Source organism: Medicago sativa, chromosome 8 (assembly GCF_051527215.1).
Source record: "Medicago sativa cultivar Bolivia chromosome 8, Bolivia_mono, whole genome shotgun sequence".
Classification (NCBI taxonomy): domain Eukaryota; kingdom Viridiplantae; phylum Streptophyta; class Magnoliopsida; order Fabales; family Fabaceae; genus Medicago; species Medicago sativa.
This window is the reverse complement of record NC_140756.1, coordinates 78,939,311-78,962,500: the sequence shown is the minus strand read 5'-3', so window position 1 is coordinate 78,962,500 and position 23,190 is coordinate 78,939,311. Positions and strand designations below refer to the sequence as shown.

General features: G+C 35.2%; 3 protein-coding genes across 3 annotated transcripts; all 3 read left to right on the top strand.

Annotated features, from left to right (window-relative positions):
* The first annotated feature begins 2,831 nt into the window (after positions 1-2,831).
* LOC146901912 (galactoside 2-alpha-L-fucosyltransferase) lies at positions 2,832-5,256 on the top strand. The gene is made up of 2 exons (XM_085733149.1): positions 2,832-3,253; positions 3,634-5,256. The coding sequence occupies exons 1-2, from the start codon at positions 2,959-2,961 to the stop codon at positions 5,073-5,075; spliced, it is 1,737 nt and encodes a 578-aa protein (XP_085589275.1). The 5' UTR covers positions 2,832-2,958; the 3' UTR covers positions 5,076-5,256.
* A 6,659-nt stretch (positions 5,257-11,915) lies between these two features.
* On the top strand, positions 11,916-13,763 carry LOC146901911 (uncharacterized). The gene has a single exon (XM_085737092.1). The coding sequence runs from the start codon at positions 12,120-12,122 to the stop codon at positions 13,761-13,763; it is 1,644 nt and encodes a 547-aa protein (XP_085593218.1). The 5' UTR covers positions 11,916-12,119.
* A 35-nt stretch (positions 13,764-13,798) lies between these two features.
* Positions 13,799-14,431, top strand: LOC146901910 (uncharacterized). The gene has a single exon (XM_085737091.1). The coding sequence runs from the start codon at positions 13,799-13,801 to the stop codon at positions 14,429-14,431; it is 633 nt and encodes a 210-aa protein (XP_085593217.1).
* Positions 14,432-23,190: the final 8,759 nt, after the last annotated feature.

Below are 23,190 nucleotides of genomic sequence, written 5' to 3'. Positions count from 1 at the left end.
GGTTCAAAACACGCATTTTCATTTCTGAAAGGAGACATGCATTGATACAATAATTTACATCACCTTTAGAAATTTGATTTCCATAACCAACAAGAAAAATCATGATTAGAGTTTCTATCATTGTGATGAAACCACGATCCTTACGCACTTTTAATATTATTACATTCTATCTACAAAATTTAATCCTTTTAATATTATCTCCATAAAGTGATTTTTATTACGATAAACAATCACAAAGTGAACGAAAGTTTTTTGTCCCTCTCCTCTTTGGATGATGTGACGCAATCATTAATGACATGGATCATACGTGACATTGCTCACATGATACCATCATTAGACATCTCATTTCATGCTATTAAATTAACATTTCACGCTATTAAATTAAAATTGAATAAAAAAATTTAATAATTAGAATTATAAAAAAAAAACTGAAAATAAAATCTCTATAATTGAAGAACCCTAGCTTATAAATCCCAAAATTGATTTTTCTCCCCAAATTAAATCAGCCCCTAATCCTTCTTTTTCTCAAATTGAATCATCACCCTTGTTCCATCATTCCTTCATCTCTATATGAATTCCGCTTTCATGTATGGAATAAGTTAGCCGTTTATACAAAATATGAACAAAGAACTAAGATGGTGAAAGAGTTTAACATAATTAGTACATGTGGCCAATGAGGTGAGGGACACGAAGGGATATACTCCAACATATGGTGATCATTACCATGTTGGTAGTTGGTAGGAGGACGGGGTCAATGTTGATTAACGTCAATGTTAAGGTTCACTCAAACAGGATATCAATAAGGGCACCCAATCCAGGTCGAGGTTGGTTTTTTAGATACTTTCTTTTTTGCAGTTGACGCCTTAAGCAATGATGGGATTGGTATTGAAGGAAGTACTATTATGCTTCCACAAATATGGAATACTGCAACGAGAACAACAAATTTTCGTGTCCCTCGTCTCCATATGTGAAAGGGCGATTGAAATGAAGGAACAATGGTACAAGAGTGAGGAGTGATGATTCAATTATGGGAGGAAAATCAATTTGGGGTTCTTCAATTATATAAATATTTTATTTTCAAATTCTAAATTTTAAATTACAATTATTTATTTTTTTAGTTAATTTTAATATTATCAATATTTTTTTAGTTAATTTTAATATTAATGACATGAAAATAAGATGTATATTTTATGTAAGCAATGTCATAGAAAATCTATGTCATTATCGAGCGCGCCACATCATCCTAAGAGGAGGTGGATCAAAAAAATTTGTTGACATTCAAAATAAAGGGATAAAAAAACTGGTTTTAAAAAAAAGTATCAAAAGTTGTTAAGATTGAAAATAAAGGATCAATCAAAGAAATTTTTTTTTATCTGCCCTAGTTGAAACCAAAAAATCAAAAAATGCCCTAGTTGAAACAAAAATACCAAAACTGCCCTACTTTTTCAGAGTTGACTGGTATGTCACAAGTTGGACTTGCGACCTACCTATGTCACAATTCCAACTTGCGACATACCCCCTATGTCACAAGAGGCAATGGCGACCTACAAACTCTCAAATTTTGCAATTTTTTTGTCCTTATTATATGTCACAAGTGGGACTTGTGACATATTTATTTATTTACTTTTTCATTTTTTCTATTAATTTAATAGAATTAGTTTTAAAATTTTTTTAAAAATAATTGAAATAAATATTTATGATTATTTTTTTTAAGGAAAATATTTATTATTTATTAATATTACACATTTAAAAGTACAATACATTTTTGACAAAAAAAAAAACACAATGCATTTAATTATTTCTCAGGACTTTCTCAAAAATGTATTGAGAAATAATTAAATGTTTTGTTAAGATTGAAAATAAAGGATCAAAATTACATTTAAGTATTTTTTTTTGTGGTGTCCGAGTTCGAACCCCGGACCTTGCATATATTATGCAATGCCCTTACCAATTGAGATAAGTCCAGGACTTTTAAGTCTAAACCAAATAGGAGATGGATCACTACATCAACAATATCACAATTTAGAAATGCGAAAGAAAAACAATTTATGAGAATAAACATTTTGACAAAAGAATTAAAATGTTTTGATTTATGGGTGCTACTAATATTTTTTCTTTTCTTTTCTAATAGGCTAACTTGACACTTTATTGGACATGAATCATCCCCTGCCCATCATGTTTGTTCTGCATGATTTTCTCAATTTTTTAAAAAGAAATGATACTTGTACAATTATTTTATGTCAATTTTTGAATAATTTTCTCTCCCATACTCTTATGATGTTCTCATCCTCTATCTTTTTTTCTCTACTATTTTTTATCAATAAAAAAGAGAAAAGAAGATTGTTGCATAAATTATCATTAAATTCTTGTACAAATATCATTACTTGTTAACCGATGATTTCTCATGTACATTGATCTCAACAATCAAAAATACACTTTTTGCTAAACTCCTTTTCACCTTCAATTTCAATGGGATGATAGAGATTTCAATAAACTCTCATGTTACATGAGATAGTTCATTCCCCTAATTAAATTGCTCATATGGTTTAATTTCTTCTTCCAACTTCTATTTTTTCAAATTTACTGGATAAACGATCTATATGATCAATATATAGTGATATGAAGGATATTAAAAAAAAAATGATACTTATACAATTATTTTTGACAATTTTTGTAACATTTTTCTCTTTCACACTCATATTATATTTTTACTTCTGTCTATAATTATTTCAAAAGTTATTGTTAAAATGATTGTTTAAATATCAAAACACTAAAAAAAAAAAAAAAAACATTTTTGAGTTAATGAATGTGATGACTCGAGTCATGTTAGTGTGGCCAGGGACCACTGTGACAGTGAGACGCAGTAGTTGAAGTTTAGAAGTACTACCGCTCTCTGTCTCTAGCACTCTCTGAAGTCTCAACTACCAGCAACACTGTTGTGCTTGTGCGTGTGTGGGGATGATTAACATGATGAAGAGAGTCATTGCAATTAGGAATTCAACGGCCAATGATAGTAATACTACTGGTGGAAACAATAAGATCTCTCTCTCACCCTCAGATTTGGAAACCGTCACCGACAAATATGCAACCTCTTCTCCTCTCACTTTGATGCGTGTGATGGGTTTCTTCGTCATTTCCTTCATGCTCTTTTCCGTTCTCTTCTCACTCTCCGTTGTTCTTCGAGACCCTCCTTCAGATGCCGCTTTCCGTGAACAACCTTCATCTCTCTTCCAACTTCAACAAACACAACAAGGTTTTTTTTTCTTTTTTTTTTCTTTTTTCAATTCAATTCTTCCAACTTCATTAATTAATAACATTCTAGTAGATCGGATCAGCATTGATGGACATTATAAAAATGTCAATGCATAGTTGAAGCTGTTACACAATTTGCTATATTTGTCACCCTGATTTTTACTAATACTGTCATTTTTCTAAACATTTTTTCGTTTATTTAATATAATAACCGACTTATGGACGAGGCAATTGTTTGTCAGTTAGATCCATCCATCTGGACATAAGACTGACAAACAATGTCCTCCTCCATAATTTGTATTCTTAAATTAGTTAAGGATGTTTGCTTTTTCGTGCATTTCATTGTTGAGTTATGGAATTTCATTTTCTCTTACTTTGTAGGTTTGGACAGTGATGCCTCTGATTCTGCTGAGTTGCTAAATGATAAACTGCTTGGTGGCCTTTTAGCTGATGGATTTGATGAAAAATCTTGTCTCAGCAGGTATCAGTCAGCTATGTTCCACAAAGGACTATCAGGAAAGCCTTCTTCTTACCTTATTTCTAGATTGAAAAAATATGAAGCTAGGCACAAACAATGTGGACCTTATACCGAGTCTTATAACAAAACGGTGAAACAACTCGGCTCTGGTCAATTTTCTGAGTTCTCGGATTGTAAATATGTAGTATGGATTTCATTTAGTGGGTTGGGGAATAGGATATTGACCCTAGCTTCAGCTTTTCTTTACGCTCTCCTCACAGATCGTGTTCTACTTGTTGATCCTGGAGTGGATATGACCGATCTCTTTTGTGAACCATTTCCGGATGCTTCGTGGTTTGTCCCTCATGATTTTCCTCTTAACAGCCAATTGAATAGTTTCAACCAGGACTCGAATCAATGTCATGGGAAAATGCTGAAAACAAAATCAATTACAAATTCTACTGTGCCATCTTTTGTTTATCTTCATCTAGCCCATGATTATGATGATCATGATAAGCTTTTCTTTTGTGACGAAGAGCAGCTTTTTCTCCAGAAAGTACCTTGGTTAATCATGAAAACAGATAATTATTTTGTCCCATCTCTGTTCTTGATGCCATCTTTTGAGCAGGAACTGAATGATCTCTTCCCAAAAAAGGAAAATGTTTTCCATTTCTTGGGTAGATATCTGTTCCACCCGACAAACAATGTTTGGGGACTTGTTGTCAGATACTATAATGCATATTTAGCTAAAGCTGATGAAAGAGTAGGCATACAAATCAGAGTGTTTGACACCGAACCAGGTCCGTTTCAACATGTATTGGATCAGATCTTAGCTTGTACATTGAAGGAGAATATTTTGCCCGATGTTAGCCGCGAGCATAATATTAGTAGTTCATTAGGAACACTAAAGTCAAAAGCTGTACTAATGACATCCTTAAGCTCTGGTTATTTTGAAAAGGTACGAGACATGTATTGGGAATATCCTACTATGACAGGAGAGGTGGTTGGAATTTACCAGCCAAGCCATGAAGGATATCAACAAACACAGAAGCAGTTTCACAACCAAAAAGCTTGGGCAGAAATGTATCTCTTAAGCTTAACTAATGTGTTAGTTACTAGCTCATGGTCTACTTTTGGCTATGTGGCTCAAGGGCTTGGAGGTTTAAAGCCATGGATACTCTACAAACCGGAGAATAGAACGGCTCCAGATCCTCCCTGTCGACGTGCTATGTCAATGGAGCCATGTTTTCATGCTCCTCCCTTCTATGACTGCAAGGCCAAGAGAGGAACCGACACCGGTGAACTTGTTCCACATGTAAGGCACTGTGAGGATATGAGTTGGGGCCTTAAACTTGTAGACAATTAGTTTTACTTAGCTAGCTATGACTTATGCTACTGTGAGTCTGTGAGTGTCAAGTCCTAGCTGTTGCAAATTTTGTTGTACAATAGAACGAGTAATTCCTCATATGTATATTTTTTGTCCCAAAGAACCGTTATACGTTCATTCCTAAATTACCATAAAATCAAATATGCTATATTTGGGTAAATCTTAAGTAACAACTAATTACAATTTTGTATCACTGACACTGCATTTGACATGCACATGTAATGTAAGCCAAGACTATCTTTGATGCACATGAAAGTGAACATATAGAAAATGGCACTATCTGGAGGAAGGTAACTCAAAAGCATAAAATGTCTGCCTGTGTACTAAAACGTTTCATAATTGTTTAACACAATTTGTCTTTTTTTTTACTGAGAAAAAAAAAAACATATTTGACTTGTGTTTGGGCTGGAATGTGTTCATTTTGTGGGCTTCAATTTAAGCCCAATGATTGACCTGACTAGGATTAGAATACTGCTCTTTACCCAAACGGTTTTACTCATTCCCAAAGTAAATGACCAAAATGCCCCTACGCATGTTAACTTACGCTAGTACAAATTCCAACGTAAGTTAACACACGTTGCGTGAGTTAACATGCGCTTGTGTTAATTTTAGCGTGACTGCGTGAGTTAACTCACGTAGCGTGAGTTAACTCACGCTATTGTATTTTTTTCAATTATGTTCAACCTGCTCTCAAGTCTCACCTTTTGGTTCTCTCTTTTCCTTCTGTCTATCTTTTAACAATCATCATCTTTCAAGCTCTCACCACCACTTGTTATAGTATCAATACCTTAATTTGTTTTTCCATCAATTTTTTTCTTCTTCTCTCACAAAACCACAACAAGTTCATAGTAAAAAATGGAAGTGTAAGTTTTAAGAGATAGTGGTAAAATGGAATAGATGAATTTAACTTCATTTTGGGTAGTTATGAATTTCATCAACAAATAATAAAGGGAGAAAAATATTATATGGATCAATTTTCTTTCAATTATTAATTTTTATCTACTGAATTTCTAATCGAATGAATTATATTGATTTCTTCTTCCACTTCTTTTCAAATTATTTTGAAGCTTCATTTTCTTCCCATTTTAAAACCTATGGGTATTTTAGATTCTTCTTTCTGGGTTCATGTTTGCTGGTAGCAAATAGGTGAGTGTGATGATGTTTCAATAAGGATAAAAAATTGAAGAAGAAGAGAGGAATAAATGAAAAGGTTGCTCTATCTACAGAGGATGTTTATCAAAATCCATTTAAGACAGTAACATATTTAAGACTGTGATTGCAATATCATTGTGCCGCTTAATGCAAAATTGTTACAGAGGATGTCTTATATTTGTTGCCCACAAGCCATGAAAACCAACGTGAGTTAACTCACGTTGGGATTTCAATGTGATTTTTGCAGAATTATAATTAGCGTGAGTTAACTCACGCAGCGTGACTTAAGTTGCGTTTCTGTTATAACTAGCGCATTAAGTTGCGTAGGGGCATTTTGGACTTTTACTTTGGGAATGAGCAGAATTGTTTGGGTAAAGAGCAGAATTCCTAAGATTATCCTATCAAACGAGTCATTCATTGTAATATAATTTGCTTTGTTCTCTTTTACTCAAATGTTTACTGTTATTGTCTTGAATTTAGTCCCTCATTCATAGAGCAATAACGATTAATATTATTAACATGTGATAACAACACACAGTAAGCTTTCTCTATCATTTGGCTGAGGATCAACGTATTCTTGATAAAGTTAGTGGCAATATACACTGACACCACAATAGGAGAGTAATGGAGAATCAAAATCAACATAAAAAGGTCATTATCAATAAAGAATATGTCTTGATCTCAAGTGCTTACGCAAAGTTGAGAAAATGATAAGTTGGGAGGCACATCTCCATCGTATCAAATTCGAATCATTTGCCAAGCAAGTCAAAGAGATTAGACTCGAGGGGAGCTTTTGGAAATTGCCAAGAAAATCAGCAATTGTTTATCTTTTCAAGCATGTGTAGTGTAGCAGCTGTCAACGTTATGAATTATGTTTTGATTTGTCAAAAAAAAAAATCGTTTTGTTATAGACTTGTATACGGTTCTATTAGTTGTTTTCTTTTAAATTTATATGAAATCTGATTTTGTTCTTCCCGCAACGCCCACAAACATATGCAAGAAAAGGGATGGTGAACATTCTCTAGTGAATCTCTCTTCTCTCTTTCTCAAACCCTACCCGTCACCCCTTTCTTCTTCTTCTTGTCAGAGGGGTGATTTAGGGTTAATTTTGACCCAAAAATCACCCCCTCCGAGTTGTTTTTCCTTCTATCATATTTGAATAAGTGATTTCACATATTTTATGTTTTCTTTCGTTTGTTTTTGTGATTTCATCGTCTTTGAACGACATTGTTTGTTTTGATTTCCCGTCTTTGTGCGGTGTGTTTGATTTTCCGTCTTAGTGCGGTGTTTATTTGATTCAGGTTGAAAGATTAGCTTTGAGCAAGTCCAGATCCGATCAATGACAATGACTTTGGCATCGTCAACGTTGCAGATCCGGAGACATGAGTATTCCGGAGACTTGAATATAATCATATTATGTACTCTATCAATTTAAATGAATGAATGTCGTTTATTTTTGTAGAAAAAAATGCAAGAAAAGGGAACCTTCATGGTTGTACCATAGGAAGAAGCCAATGTCAACACAAAAGAATGAAATGTTATGCTAGAGCCCATTAATGTTACAAAAAGTCAAGACCATGAGTGATGAGAGATTTTTCACCTTTGTCCAGGTATAGAGCCTTAAGACAAATTATGGTAAACCTACTAAATACTCTTCCCATTAAAAACTAGTGGACCTGTAAGAAGAAAAAAACAAACCAAATAAAATATTGAGCTGACGAAGGATTTTTTTTTCTTTTCTTCGTTAAGTGATCGAGACACTTTAATTGTTTAATTCACTCGGGTTATTTGAGCGTTATTGTTTGATAATGATCTGTAAATCGAGATAATCAAAGACTTAAAATAGAACTAATGATAATCATGGTGGACCAGCTACCTTAAGGATTAATTGGCCATACATACAAATTACAATATCTAAAAATTGGCTCAAAAAGTTGACCATCTTAACTACAGTGCTTAGGTGTAAGAAAGTTCAAACGCAATTTAGTGGATTATGGTCACATGTAACCACATGAACTTGTTGCCATCAGAGATTACTGTCACATAGTATCTTTAGAAGTTTCTGTGACTACTAAAAGAGTCCACGTATCACACACCATTCCTTTCTCGAACATGTTCAATTCAAGCCCCAATCGGATTTCCCCAAGGTGAGGTTGTAACTTATACTACTCCCTCCGTTTTAAAATGAGTGTCGTTTTAGGTGTTTACACATATATTAAGAAATGCAATGATTAAAAGAAAGAGAATGATTATTTTACCAAATTATCCTTATTAACTATTGGTTAGTTTTAAAAGTAATACTTTGGAAGTAGTGTGCAGAGTATTAATTGGAGGATACAATTGAAAAGAAAAAGTTATTATTGCATTGGAAACTGAAAGTGACATTCATTTTGAAACAAATTTTTTTGGCTAAAGCGACACTCATTTTAAAACGGATGGAGTATAATATTTCTAATTCATAATAACACAATTCTCCAAAGCCAATGATATGCCTCCATATTTCCATCTAATGATGAGGTGCATGGGATATATACCATTGGGGTCCCTTTTACTAACAGTTTATTTGTGCTTAAAAGGAATGTATTAACTAACTATATAGAGTATTAACTAACTATCTGTTTGGTTTGGCTTTTCAGAAGCAATTCTAGCCAAAAAGCAATTATAAGCAGTTCTAGCCAAAAAACAACATGTTTGGTTTGACTTTTCAGAGAAGCAATTCTAGCCAAAAAGCAATTATAAGCAATTTTCCATGAAGCTACAAATCCTAGCTTCTAGCTTTTCTAGAATCAATTATAAACAGTAAATTGTATATTTTATTATTACAACCTATTATTTTCCTTTATTGCCCTTTATCAATTCTCCTTCTTTATCAATTCTCCTTTAGTTATGTCTATTTTAGTAAATTATACATTCAAAAGCAATTTTGATCAAAATCATCCAAACAACATTCAGTTTGTTTAATCAATTCTACATAATTGTATCCAAACATAAATCAATTCTCTCAGAATCAATTCTGTCAGAATCAATTCTATCAAAATCAATTCTCTCAGAATCAATTATATTCAAAGTTGAACCAAACACACACACATAATTGCTTATTGCAGGAAAATGGACATTTCTTTCGAAATAGCACTTACACACACCACATCATAGTCATTTTGTGTGGTCATGGGCTAATTAAATTCAAATGAGGATAAAACTTACCTTTCCCACACTTGGGTTGGATTAATCTTTACTACAATACTTTATACAAAATATCTACTTGGATATCTCAATTCCTGTTCATTGTTTGTATCTTTCTTTTTCACTTGATATATTTGTATACCATCTTGGAAGTATGCACAAAAGACTGTAAGTGGTCTCAAGGGTGTGAAATAATTGACATTACCTAACCACAGTAGGAATTAATATTGTGGTTAGCCAAACATGATATTGACACGTGGAAAAAATGTTTATAGACGTCGTTTCTTATGACATTTTGTTTTTGTACTTTTTCAATTTTTAACTAGTCATTTAATTTGCTATATTCGCCTATGAATATATGAATGTGGTGATTAAAATAAAGCAGGATTCATGATTGTATTGTCTTTTAACAAGGGAGGCCATTAGTGTACATAAGGAACCGTCAAATCTATTTATGGGAATCGAGAGAGATCTTATAATGATTTTTGACGGTCGTTGATGACAAATCTATTTGGAGACGCTTCTTCCAGCACAAATAAATGGTAATCAGAGGTACATGATCATAGAATTTTCATCGTCTCTTATGAGCTTTTCTTCCATGCATTCTTGGTTTTAAATTCAGCAACCTAGTTGTCCAAGTTGACAGAACCTGGTTGTACGGTAAGTACAAATGGACATTTGTTGTTGGTTGTTGCATAGGATGGGAGCAACAATATGTTTTCTATCACTTTTGCATTGGTGGAAGGTGAGACAAAGGAAACCATAAGTTATTTTTGAAAAATCAAAGAGTGACACCGTACATATGAGGGGATTTGTGTGATTTCAAATAGACATGAATCAATCAAAAATACATACAATGATCCACATAATGGCTAGAACAATTAATTCTTTGACATCCCATGTGTATTGTGTCTTACACATTGCACAAAACTTTATGTGAGCGGCCAAAGATGGAGAATTTAAGAAAAAAGTTCAGAATATGAGTAACAATCTCATTTGTATTGTTGTAACTTCCGAATATTATTTCCCTAAACAAATATATGACAATTTATTTTATAATGGACAATGAACGTACCCTCATTCAATTACTACCCCAATGAAATCCGAGTGGCAAACCAGCAAACTTTAAATTGGGTCTACAAAATTCTCAGAGAAAATGTGGTCGACGATGAGGTCGCATGACAACTAACTTTGTCTAGTCGATGAACTCAATGTTTAAGGGTACTCACAACCTCCCAATCACAACTTTGGTCAAATCAACATACTATGGGTTATATGCTTGATTTGCTTTAAGAAGTATACATAAGGTGGAAGCAAGAGTGGGTTATGGTTAGCCACTCTTCGAAAGTTACATGAAGTTGATTAAGAAAGAAGCGATTAAGTCCAAAAGTCACCAAGTCATGCAATTCTACCGAGAAAGGTATACTTTCTTTGTCTGTGAAATTGTCGACCATAAGGAGAGAACACCAATGAGAAACTGCAAAGTTGGCTTGTAAACAAGGTGGTGTGATAGTGATTGTGGAAAATTCCAAGCTTTACATGTGCCTTGTTCACATGTCTTAGCAATTAGCATCATGTTCTAGCTTTCATCATGACTATATAAACTTTGTACATCAATATACACCATCTTTTGAGTATCACGAGCTAAGTGAAAACAATGGTTGAGCTGCTTCTTCAATTTTGATATTGTCTTTCATTGACTTAAATACATTTCAAATGGCTTCTTTATATTATGAATTTCACCTTTAGTGCATATAGGAGAAGACATGATGGAAATGAGAGAAAGTGAGATTAGAGAAATTGTGCAATAGGATGAGGAAAAATTGTGATTTATAGAGAGCCTAAAGTCATCTATTCACAGGGTTATAGATTTTTTTCATTAAATTTTAAAGGGTCATTCTAATTTGTTTCCAAGAAAATACTTCTATGTTTAGCTCTTTAACTTGTGCTTTAAGACACAAGTTAGCATTTCCCAATTTTAAATTATTTTTACACAATAAAAAAATAGAAGAAAAAATATATTAATGGATTACCTTGTTGTTTCAAACATCGTGTCCTCACCTGCCTCGCTAAAATTTCGAAACACGGGCATCCCTGTATATACTTTTTTTTTAAATTAGGCTAGATTGGTATTTTTTATTTTTAAAATGGAATATTTCAACAATTAAAAATTCTCCCTAACAATAATTAAAGAGATAATTTTGTTCCTACATTGTGTGGAAATATGATGTACTCCTTCAACGTAATCGTAACAAGTAACAAGTAATAAAATGAAAGTACATCATTCCCACAAGGATTCAAGATTAATTACAAGTTACTATCAAAGATTTGTTAAGATTGTTATCAACAAAAATGATAAAAATAAATCATTTTCAGGTTTCAATAATGTTAAAGTTAAAAGTAAAAGAGTTATGACACCTATTTTTGAGGCTTCAATTTATAAGTAGTTGAGAAAATCAAATTAATCTCGAGCTTATTTTCGGGTACAGTTGCTACAAGTTAAGTCACACAAAACTTAGGCTATTTTCCAAAACACTCATCATGGGTTTTCATTAAAATAAGTTTATTTCTAGGTTTCTATTAATTATAAGTTATAACTATGTTTTATTAAAAAAAAGATAGGTATGACGTCGAGGATAAGTTCAAAAAAAAAAAAAAAAGCCACCTGATTGCTCGGAAATCGCTCCCATGAACCCTGATTTCGAGTTCTCTGCCCACGCTTCTCCCACCATGCTTCAATCCAAAAAGCCACCTGATCTTCCTAAGCCCACACCCCAAAAGCTATCCTTCCGTGACAAATTGCTAGAATCCACTCAAGAAATCCCAATACGTGAGAAAGAAGATATGATCGAAAAGAAACTTGTTCGTATTGAATTGGAGGATGGAAACCGCCTTCTCCCTAAAATATACATTGAGCCCCAAACTTTCCAAGAGCTGTGCACTCCTTGGAAGGACGCATTGGTCGTGAAACTGTTAGGGAAAAGCCTTGGGTACAACACTATGAAGGAACGTCTCCAAAAGATATGGAAGCTCCAAGGAGGTTTCGATATCATGGACAACGATAACGGGTTTTATATGGTGAAATTTGACCAAGCTGCAGACAAAGAGAAGGTTATCACTGGGGGCCCCTGGCTAATTTTTGATCACTGTTTAGCGGTCACTCATTGGACTCCAGAATTCGCTTCACCAAATGCCAAGGTTGATCGCACGGTAGTTTGGGTACGTTTTCCTGGTTTAAATCTTGTTTATTATGATGAGAGTTTTCTGCTTGCTATGGCATCTGCTCTAGGCCGCCCTATCAAGGTTGACACCAACACCCTGAGAGTTGAAAGAGGAAAATTTGCCAGAGTTTGCGGCGAAATTGATCTTACTGTTCCGGTGGTGGGGAAAATATGGGTGAATGGCCACTGGTACAAGGCCCAATATGAAGGATTGCACCTAATATGTACAAACTGCGGATGCTATGGTCATCTCGGGAGAAATTGCTGTGCTAAAAACTCATCTGTTGAACCGGCACCACCTGACCACCACTCAACCGCCGGTACCCATCCAGCAAACAACCCTGACCCGCCCCAGCCTAGCTCTAACCCGACCCAACCAATCCCTGATACCAATCATGGCCAATTAATGACTTCGACCCAAAACGGAATTACAATTATTGCCCACAATAAAGACAAAACGGCTGAAAAAGGAAAAGCATCCAACAGCATTGATGACAATCAAATACTACATGGAGAGTGGCTAGTTGTCTCCAGGAGAAAGAAAGCACCAAACCAACACTCCTTGAATGCATCCAAAACCGCTACCCTAAAGAATAACAAATTCAATGCTTTGACCAATTTGACCCAGCAAGTTAAACCTACACCTATCAGTAGCAAGTATCCAGCATGGCCTAAATCCCAAGACTTATCACATACCAATAATAGAATTGATCAAACCAAGAGACACAGACAAGAAGATTCCTATGTGCCAATTATCAAAACCCAAACTCCCAAAGATTCCCTGCATGTTACAATCATTGAACCGATCCTTAACCACACCATAAAGGACACGTCAGCCAATAAACATGCCATAACCCAGCCCCATTTGAATGACCACGTGACCAACCAGCTTCAAAAAAATGCTGAAAATTTTATCCCTAACCCTAAAACTGATACCAACCTCGACTTCACTTCTCCTACACCCCACAAAGTTTTAAGTCAGGGACAAGATATCACTTTATTGGCTCCGGATATTCATGAATCAATGCATGAGTATCTTGATGGCAGTGTTGCTAAAGGCGATGAAGAGCAAGAAAGTCTTGAATCCAGAGAAGAGGATATGGTCTGCTAGTTTCTCTTCTGTCTCTCTTTCATTCCTACTTTATTATGGAAGCTCTCCTAGATACAACTATCCTCTCTTGGAACATAAGAGGGGCAAATAACGGTAAAGCTAAAAGACAGTTGAAGGATATGATAAGAAACTATCGACCTTCATTCCTTGCTATTTCTGAAACTCATGTATCTTTTTCTAGACTTTCAACTTTCTGGAATAATATAGGCTACACTCCTGAGCATATTATTGAAGCTAGTGGTCACTCGGGAGGTTTATGGCTCCTCAAAAACTCAGCAGATAACACCACCTCCCTCATTACTGATTTTAACCAATACTCCATAACCTTTACTATAAGCCTTGGGGATGCTACCACCACCTGCACCTGTGTTTACGCCAGTCCCAACGCCACTATGAGAACCCCGTTCTGGAATTACCTCCCCAACCTCAACCGCACCATTGCTGACCCCTGGATGTTGATAGGAGATTTCAATGAAACAATTATTCCTAGTGATCAAAGAGGAGGAATTTTCAATCACACGAGAGCAGCTCTTTTCTCTAACTTCATGGCCAATTGTAATCTTCTTGACCTTACTACTATTGGTGGTCGTTTCACTTGGCACCGTAATCATAACGGCCTCCGCACTCTTTCGAAGAAACTGGATAGAGGTATTGCTAACATCAATTGAAGGCTCTCATTCCCCGAAGCCTTTGTTGAAGTACTCTGCAGAACCCACTCTGACCACAATCCCCTCCTTCTTCGCTTTGGTGGCCTTCCTCTTGCCAGGGGCCCTAGACCTTTCAGATTTGAAGCAGCCTGGATTGATCATAAAGACTATGCCGAATTGGTTAACAGAGCTTGGACTTCTTCTAATCATAATATTACTGCCGCTCTTAACAAGGTTAGGGAAAATTCTATCTCTTTCAATCATGACGTTTTCGGAAATATCTTCAAGAGGAAAAAGCATATTGAAAATCGCCTTAAAGGTATCCAAAAATATTTGGAAAGAGTTGACTCTCTCAGACACTCTCTTATTGAAAAAGAGCTTCAACAAGAATATAATCATATCCTCTTTCAAGAAGAAATGCTTTGGTATCAAAAATCAAGAGAGAAATGGGTCAAATTTGGTGACAAAAATAGCTCTTTTTTTCATGCACAAACCATTATCAGAAGGAAAAAAAACAGAATTCACAGGCTTCAGCTTCCTAACGGTAATTGGTCCACTGACACAGCTATCCTTCAAGAAGAAGCCCAAAGATTTTTCAAAAATCTCTTTTGTAGCAATCATCATCATCACAACCGTGAGCTCCATGTGGGCCCCCACCCCACCATTGATGAAGAAGGTAGATTATCCCTCACTAAACCCATCTCTAGAGAGGCAGTCTCAGCTGCTCTTAATTCTATGAAACCCTACAAATCACCTGGCCCAGTGATGAAGTTGTTTTTGCATCAAACAAGATAAGTATTTGTGTATCGTCTTTACAAGGAATAGTGCGTTACCAATGACAGTTTAACATCAATTATCATTCAAAGTATTAAGAGTACTTGTTTGTTTGAAATGTGATTAGCTAAACTAATTTCCAAAAAGTAAAAGTTGAGATAAATAAGGATTGAAACTTGTTAGGAGTAGCGTTCCTTAACCAAGCATCACACGTAACCTAATGATCCATACGAATTCTAGCTTTATAAACAACATTATCACAATCAATTCTAAACTATCCTTCGTGTCCAAAGTGATATAATTAACTCTAAGATATCGTTTGAACATTCGTGTCCAAATCCCTTAAACGATAACAAAGTCGATCAAATAACCTAATCGACCGTGTCCAGCCTGATTAAGTATCCGAAAGCATTTAACTCTTGATTATGGTGATTATCACAAGATTAACAAAGATGTCAAGTAAGTTAACCTAAGATATATTGCTACTCTAGCTCTAGATTCAAGAATTTGTGTCCAAAGCATCTTGAATCTCATTGAAAGCATTAACACAAGAATAACAACAATATTGAATATAAATTGCTAGAACCATATATTGCAAGATCAAAAGATTACATGTTTAGCAAGGATCAAGTACCTCTCATCCCAACAAAGGGTATTTAGCAACACATCATCATGGAAGCCTTGCAAGGATGGATTGAAAAGGAAGGAACCATTACACTTGTGATGTCTCAACAAAGGAATAAAGATCCAACTTCCAAAACCACTCTCACTCTATATGATCTACCCTATTTCTCTCTATAAAATATCTAAGACTAAAACCTAAGAGAAAAACTAAGAAAATATCAAGCTAAGATCCCAACATAATAAATTCAAGGAATAGCAAGTGGGCATTTAATAGCCTCTGTTCTGCTTGAGCTCGCAGATGCGAGCAGCATCACTCGCAGATGCGAGCAGCATCACTCGCAGATGCGAGTGATTCTTCTAGTCCAATGAGATGCTGCCACGTCATAAATGAGGAGGTCAAACCGCCCTAACTCGCAGCTGCGAGTAAGGGAGCTCGCAGTTGCGAGCTGCTCGCATTGGCACTCGCAGTTGCGAGTTTGAGTGCGAGTTGCATGCCTCCTGGATCAGCTTCTGCCCAAATAGTACTTTTTCATGATTTTTGGTCTTTGATCAGTGTCTTGAGGCTAATTCCTGCATAAAAGGATAGAGTAAGATATATAAAGCGTAATAAGGCACTTAACACTTATTTCTCGGCTTTTCCTTCAATAACTTGTAAAACAAGTAACAAAAAGTGCATGAAATATAACATGAAATTAACACTTCTTGGCACTTATCAAACTCTCCCCAACTTAACTCTTTGTTTGTCCTCAAACAAAAGATTGAAAATCAAACAAGTAAATGACAAGACACAAGTACAACAGGCTTTGGAAACATCTTCAGATGAATGATTTAAAAGTGAATGCGCGGGCAAGTCTAAGTTTCCAACTAATCTAAAATTCTACTACTAACATGGGATGAGTCCTAAGTACAAAGTTCATGTCAAATATTTCAAAACAATAATACATTTATTTAAGAACCACACCTACACTTCTTTGAAAGTAGATAAACAATTGAAAACATATAAATGAGGGTTATGAACACACATCCGGAAATCAAGTTAACATTCCAATCAAGTTATGTGTCCATCCAAATATCATTTCAAAAGGCATAAAAACATGGATCAAAAGGTCTTTGAGGGTTATAACTTGGCTTGGCTACAAAAGAAATGTCATATGTGGGGCAATTGAAATCAAAAAGCCTATCAAAGAGGAACATTCCTTGTATTAACCATTAAAATTCACAATCTTATCTACCAATCATTACAAACCCTTGGTGCTTAAACATGAAGCACTTTGATCTTGACAACTTATTCTATTTTTGGATTTTTCTTTCTTTTTCTCTTTTTCTTTTCATGTACACATTTTTTTTTTCTTTTCTTTTTGTATTTACAACAACATGTTGTCTTGATCAAAGATAAAATTACCCCATTATACTTGACATAAGATTTACATCTACCTTCTCTCCCCAACTTGAATCAAAATACACCCTATTTGAATGTTCCCTTACTCTAAGGCAAAAGGGACAATTAAACAATGAAATTTTAGGGTTCAACAATTAAAAACATATCAGAGTCCTAAAGTGCGTCAAAGATGAACTGAATTTTGAAAAATTTAAAGGCAACTTCATCAAGCATTGTGCTTATGAATTGACAGTTCATAATTGATGTCTCCGATTTATTTGGCTCAAGTGGGTTAGCAAGTACTCGCTCTTCTCACAAGGTAGCCTATTTGTGGTCAAGTATGTTTCACTCATTAACAAAAATGTGCCTTGATCACTTCCATGCCTTCACACAATTTAAAACAATTATTGGATTTAAAATAACACAATTGAGTTAAACAATGAATTCCGGTCTCCTTGCATATGTACAAACACTTGAGGTTTCCTCACTTTTAGGCTAGAACTAAGTGGTTCACAAATAAATAAATTATTGCGAAAAACTAAATGAAATGAAATTTGTACAAAGTACTCGTTCCATATTCGAGTAAAAACCTAGAAAAACTGGAAACTTGTACCTTGGCTTTGCGCTTTTGATCACAACTATGAATCATTAACAATCATCTGAGATTTGAAAATTAAGCAAGAGTGATACGCAAGAAACTTCCACAATTTTTAAATTAAAACTAAATGAAGTACTTATTTAAACCAAAAGTGCTAACATATAACCATAATACTAATTAAACGATACGAACATCACAATATTAATTAAAACGAAACAAAAGTCACCATACATCAATATCCAAAATACTTAAACAAAATACTGATAAAGTAACAAAGTACGAGTTCATGTGCTAAAATAAAAATAACCAACAGAATATTGTTCAAAGCTAACAAAAGAGAAAGCAAAATAAAATAAGGAAGACAACAAGAATTGATTGAAAGCTTGATAAAATATCACTCAAAAAGGACTAGCTTTCAAATCTTTTCTTCCTCCTCAAGGCTGCATGTCATCATCATCTGACCCATGGGGGGTTGAAGTAGCATTGTGGACCATCTCTGGATCATCCTGCTCATTACCATCACCACCTAGATCATCAACATGCATATCTGAAGAACTTTTTGCATCAAACAAGATAAGTATTTGTGTATCGTCTCCATAGGGAATAGTGCGTTATCAATGACAGTTTAACATCAATTATCATTCAAAGTATTAAGAGTACTTGTTTGTTTGAAATGTGATTAGCTAAACTAATTTGCAAAAAGTAAAAGTTGAGTTAAATAAGGATTGAAACTTGTTAGGAGTAGCGTTCCTTAACCAAGCATCACACGTAACCTAATGATCCATACGAATTCTAACTTTATAAACAACATTATCACAATCAATTCTAAACTATCCTTCGTGTCCAAAGTGATATAATTAACTCTAAGATATCGTTTAAACATTCGTGTCCAAATCCCTTAAACGATAACAAAGTCGATCAAATAACCTAATCGACCGTGTCCAGCCTGATTAAGTATCCGAAAGCATTTAACTCTTGATTATGGTGATTATCACAAGATTAACAAAGATGTCAAGTAAGTTAACCTAAGATATATTGCTACTCTAGCTCTAGATTCAAGAGTTTGTGTCCAAAGCATCTTGAATCTCATTGAAAGCATTAACACAAGAATAACAACAATATTGAATATAAATTGCTAGAACCATATATTGCAAGATCAAAAGATTACATGTTTAGCAAGGATCAAGTACCTCTCATCCCAACAAAGGGTATTTAGCTACACATCATCATGGAAGCCTTGCAAGGATGGATTGAAAAGGAAGGAACCATTACACTTGTGATGTCTCAAAAAAGGAATAAAGATCCAACTTCCAAAACAACTCTCACTCTATATGATCTACCATATTTCTCTCTATAAAATATCTAAGACTAAAACCTAAGAGAAAAACTAAGAAAATATCAAGCTAAGATCCCAACATAATAAATTCAAGGAATAGCAAGTGGGCATTTAATAGCCTCTGTTCTGCTTGAGCTCGCAGATGCGAGCAGCATCACTCGCAGATGCGAGTGATTCTTCTAGTCCAATGAGATGCTGCCACGTCATAAATGAGGAGGTCAAACCGCCCTAACTCGCAGCTGCAGGTAAGGGAGATCGCAGTTGCGAGCTGCTCGCATTGGCACTCGCAGTTGCGAGTTTGAGTGCGAGTTGCATGCCTCTTGGATCAGCTTCTGCCCAAATAGTACTTTTTCATGATTTTTTTTCTTTGATCAGTGTCTTGAGGCTAATTCCTGCATAAAAGGATAGAGTAAGATATATAAAGCGTAATAAGCCATTTAACACTTATTTCTCGGCTTTTCCTTCAATAACTTGTAAAACAAGTAACAAAAAGTGCATGAAATATAACATGAAATTAACACTTCTTGGCACTTATCAAACTCTCCCCAACTTAACTCTTTGTTTGTCCTCAAACAAAAGATTGAAAATCAAACAAGTAAATGACAAGACACAAGTACAACAGGCTTTGGAAACATCTTCAGATGAATGATTTAAAAGTGAATGCGCGGGCAAGTCTAAGTTTCCAACTAATCTAAAATTCTACAACTAACATGGGATGAGTCCTAAGTACAAAGTTCATGTCAAATATTTCAAAACAATAATACATTTATTTAAGAACCACACCTACACTTCTTTGAAAGTAGATAAACAATTGAAAACATATAAATGAGGGTTATGAACACACATCCGGAAATCAAGTTAACATTCCAATCAAGTTATGTGTCCATCCAAATATCATTTCAAAAGGCATAAAAACATGGATCAAAAGGTCTTTGAGGGTTATAACTTGGCTTGGCTACAAAAGAAATGTCATATGTGGGGCAATTGAAATCAAAAAGCCTATCAAAGAGGAACATTTCTTGTATTAACCATTAAAATTCACAATCTTATCTACCAATCATTACAAACCCTTGGTGCTTAAACATGAAGCACTTTGATCTTGACAACTTATTCTATTTTTGGATTTTTCTTTCTTTTTCTCTTTTTCTTTTCTTGTACACATTTTTTTTTCTTTTCTTTTTGTATTTACAGCAACATGTTGTCTTGATCAAAGATAAAATTACACCATTATACTTGACATAAGATTTACATCTACCTTCTCTCCCCAACTTGAATCAAAATACACCCTATTTGAATGTTCCCTTACTCTAAGGCAAAAGGGACAATTAAACAATCAAATTTTAGGGTTCAACAATTAAAAACATATCAGAGTCCTAAAGTGCGTCAAAGATGAACTGAATTTTGAAAAATTTAAAGGCAACTTCATCAAGCATTGTGCTTATGAATTGACAGTTCATAATTGATGACTCCGATTTATTTGGCTCAAGTGGGTTAGCAAGTACTCGCTCTTCTCACAAGGTAGGTTATTTGTGGTCAAGTATGTTTCACTCATTAACAAAAATGTGCCTTGATCACTTCCATGCCTTCACACAATTTAAAACAATTATTGGATTTAAAATAACACAATTGAGTTAAACAATGAATTCCGATCTCCTTGCATATGTACAAACACTTGAGATTTCCTCACTTTTAGGCTAGAACTAAGTGGTTCACAAATAAATAAATTATTGCAAAAAACTAAATGAAATGAAATTTGTACAAAGTACTCGTTCCATATTCGAGTAAAAACCTAGAAAAACTGGAAACTTGTACCTTGGCTTTGCGCTTTTGATCACAACTATGAATCATTAACAATCATCTGAGATTTGAAAATTAAGCAAGAGTGATACGCAAGAAACTTCCACAATTTTTAAATTAAAACTAAATGAAGTACTTATTTAAACCAAAAGTGCTAACATATAACCATAATACTAATTAAACGATACGAACATCACAATATTAATTAAAACGAAACAAAGGTCACCATACATCAACATCCAAAATACTTAAACAAAATACTGATAAAGTAACAAAGTACGAGTTCATGTGCTAAAATAAAAATAACCAACAGAATATTGTTCAAAGCTAACAAAAGAGAAAGCAAAATAAAATAAGGAAGACAACAAGAATTGATTGAAAGCTTGATAAAATATCACTCAAAAAGGACTAGCTTTCAAATCTTTTCTTCCTCCTCAAGGCTGCATGTCATCATCATCTGACCCATGGGGGGTTGAAGTAGCACTGTGGACCATCTCTGGATCATCCTGCTCATTACCATCACCACCTAGATCATCAACATGCATATCTGAAGAACTTTTTGCATCAAACAAGATAAGTATTTGTGTATCGTCTCCATAGGGAATAGTGTGTTATCAATGACAGTTTAACATCAATTATCATTCAAAGTATTAAGAGTACTTGTCCCCTAGATCATCAACATGCATATCTGAAGAACCACCCCCTCCATAGACAAATGGCCTGTCCCCAGGCCAAGCACAATAAGCCTGAAAAGCCTCTGGCAAAGGAACCTGATGGTCTGCTACCTGTGGGTAACCGGCATGTAGCTGCATCCGGTACAAAGAATCATGCAATGAAGTCATTGCCCTCTTGTTAGCATCGAGGTAGTCCCAAGTGTAAGTAAAACACTGCCTCTGGGCTGGGTCCATGTGTGAGAAATCATCAGCTGATGTTGGAGCTTGAGGTTGGTGTGATGAGGAAGCTCCGGTACCTTTCTTACCCTTACCCTTACTCTTCTTAGATTCACCCATGATGTAACGGGCAATGAAGGCATCATCAATGGGGTTTTTGATTATTTCATGATAATCAGTGGGCATCCTCATATGGGTGTCTTTGATCAAACCCATGATCAAACCAGGAAAAGATAGGCGAGTTTTTGGCTCACCATGGCCTTGAAGCACAACCTTTTTTAGCTGCCAAGCAATGGTTCGGGCTATATCTACCTTGATGCCTTTGAGAATGTAAAAAATTAATGGGCAAACATCAACGGTGCAATCAAGCATATGACTATTAGGTTTCACATTGTGTAAGATGAACCGAAAGATAAGTTTGGCCGGTGGTTTCATCAGTTTATATTGGGAAATGTGCTCTCTACCCGCATCACTTTTGTCATAGGTTTCCCCCTCTAGCATAATGAACTTTTTAATCTCATTGTGGTGCTCATCAAGGAGAAAATGGCCTAGGTTTTGCTTGTTGTGGAAATCATCAATCCCATCCTCAGTCTCAACATCTAGGTCGAAGGGATTTCCTAGGAATGTATTTATGGCATCACGATCAAACTTGATTGTCCTACCCCTCACAAAGGTTTCAAAAGTGAAAGGGTCGGTTTGAGGGTTTTGAGGAAGAGCATTGGCATAGAACTTACGCACCAACTCTTCGTTGATTTTGGTTATGGGGTTTAGGAGTCTGGCACACCCTTGCTCAAGGAAAAGTTTGTGAAAGTTGCCATATGGTCCATCCGGTTTAATTTGAACAACTCTCTCAGTCCACAAGGACTGTTTAAGCAATGCATTGTATCTGTTCTGGTGGTACCTAGACCTAAATCTCTCCTGATCATATGACTGGTTTTGGGGTGGGGGTTGGGGTGCGGATGTTTCGCCTTGCTTTCTCTTACCCGTATTAATTCTTTTAGGTGCCATGCCTGCAAAACAACCAGAAAAATACCATACAACATAGAATATACAATTAAAATCAGTATGGAACAAAATAAAACAATTGCAGGTTCAAAAAGTTGAAAATCACAGAAACATGCAGCAAGTTCTGCTGCAACTCGCAGTTGCGAGCAGATGCACTCGCAGTTGCGAGTTCAGGATGATACACGCAGATGCGAGTTGGTTCACTCGCAGATGCGAGTTGCCCAAAATTTGGCAAAAACGCATCTTTTCAAACTTTTCTCAGTGCCATGATGTTCTAAACCTACATAAAGCATTTACGACCCTTGTTTGACAATTTAGATGAAATGAATCATGCATTGGTTCAGAAAATCGAATTTGTGCCACAAAACCCCTAATTTT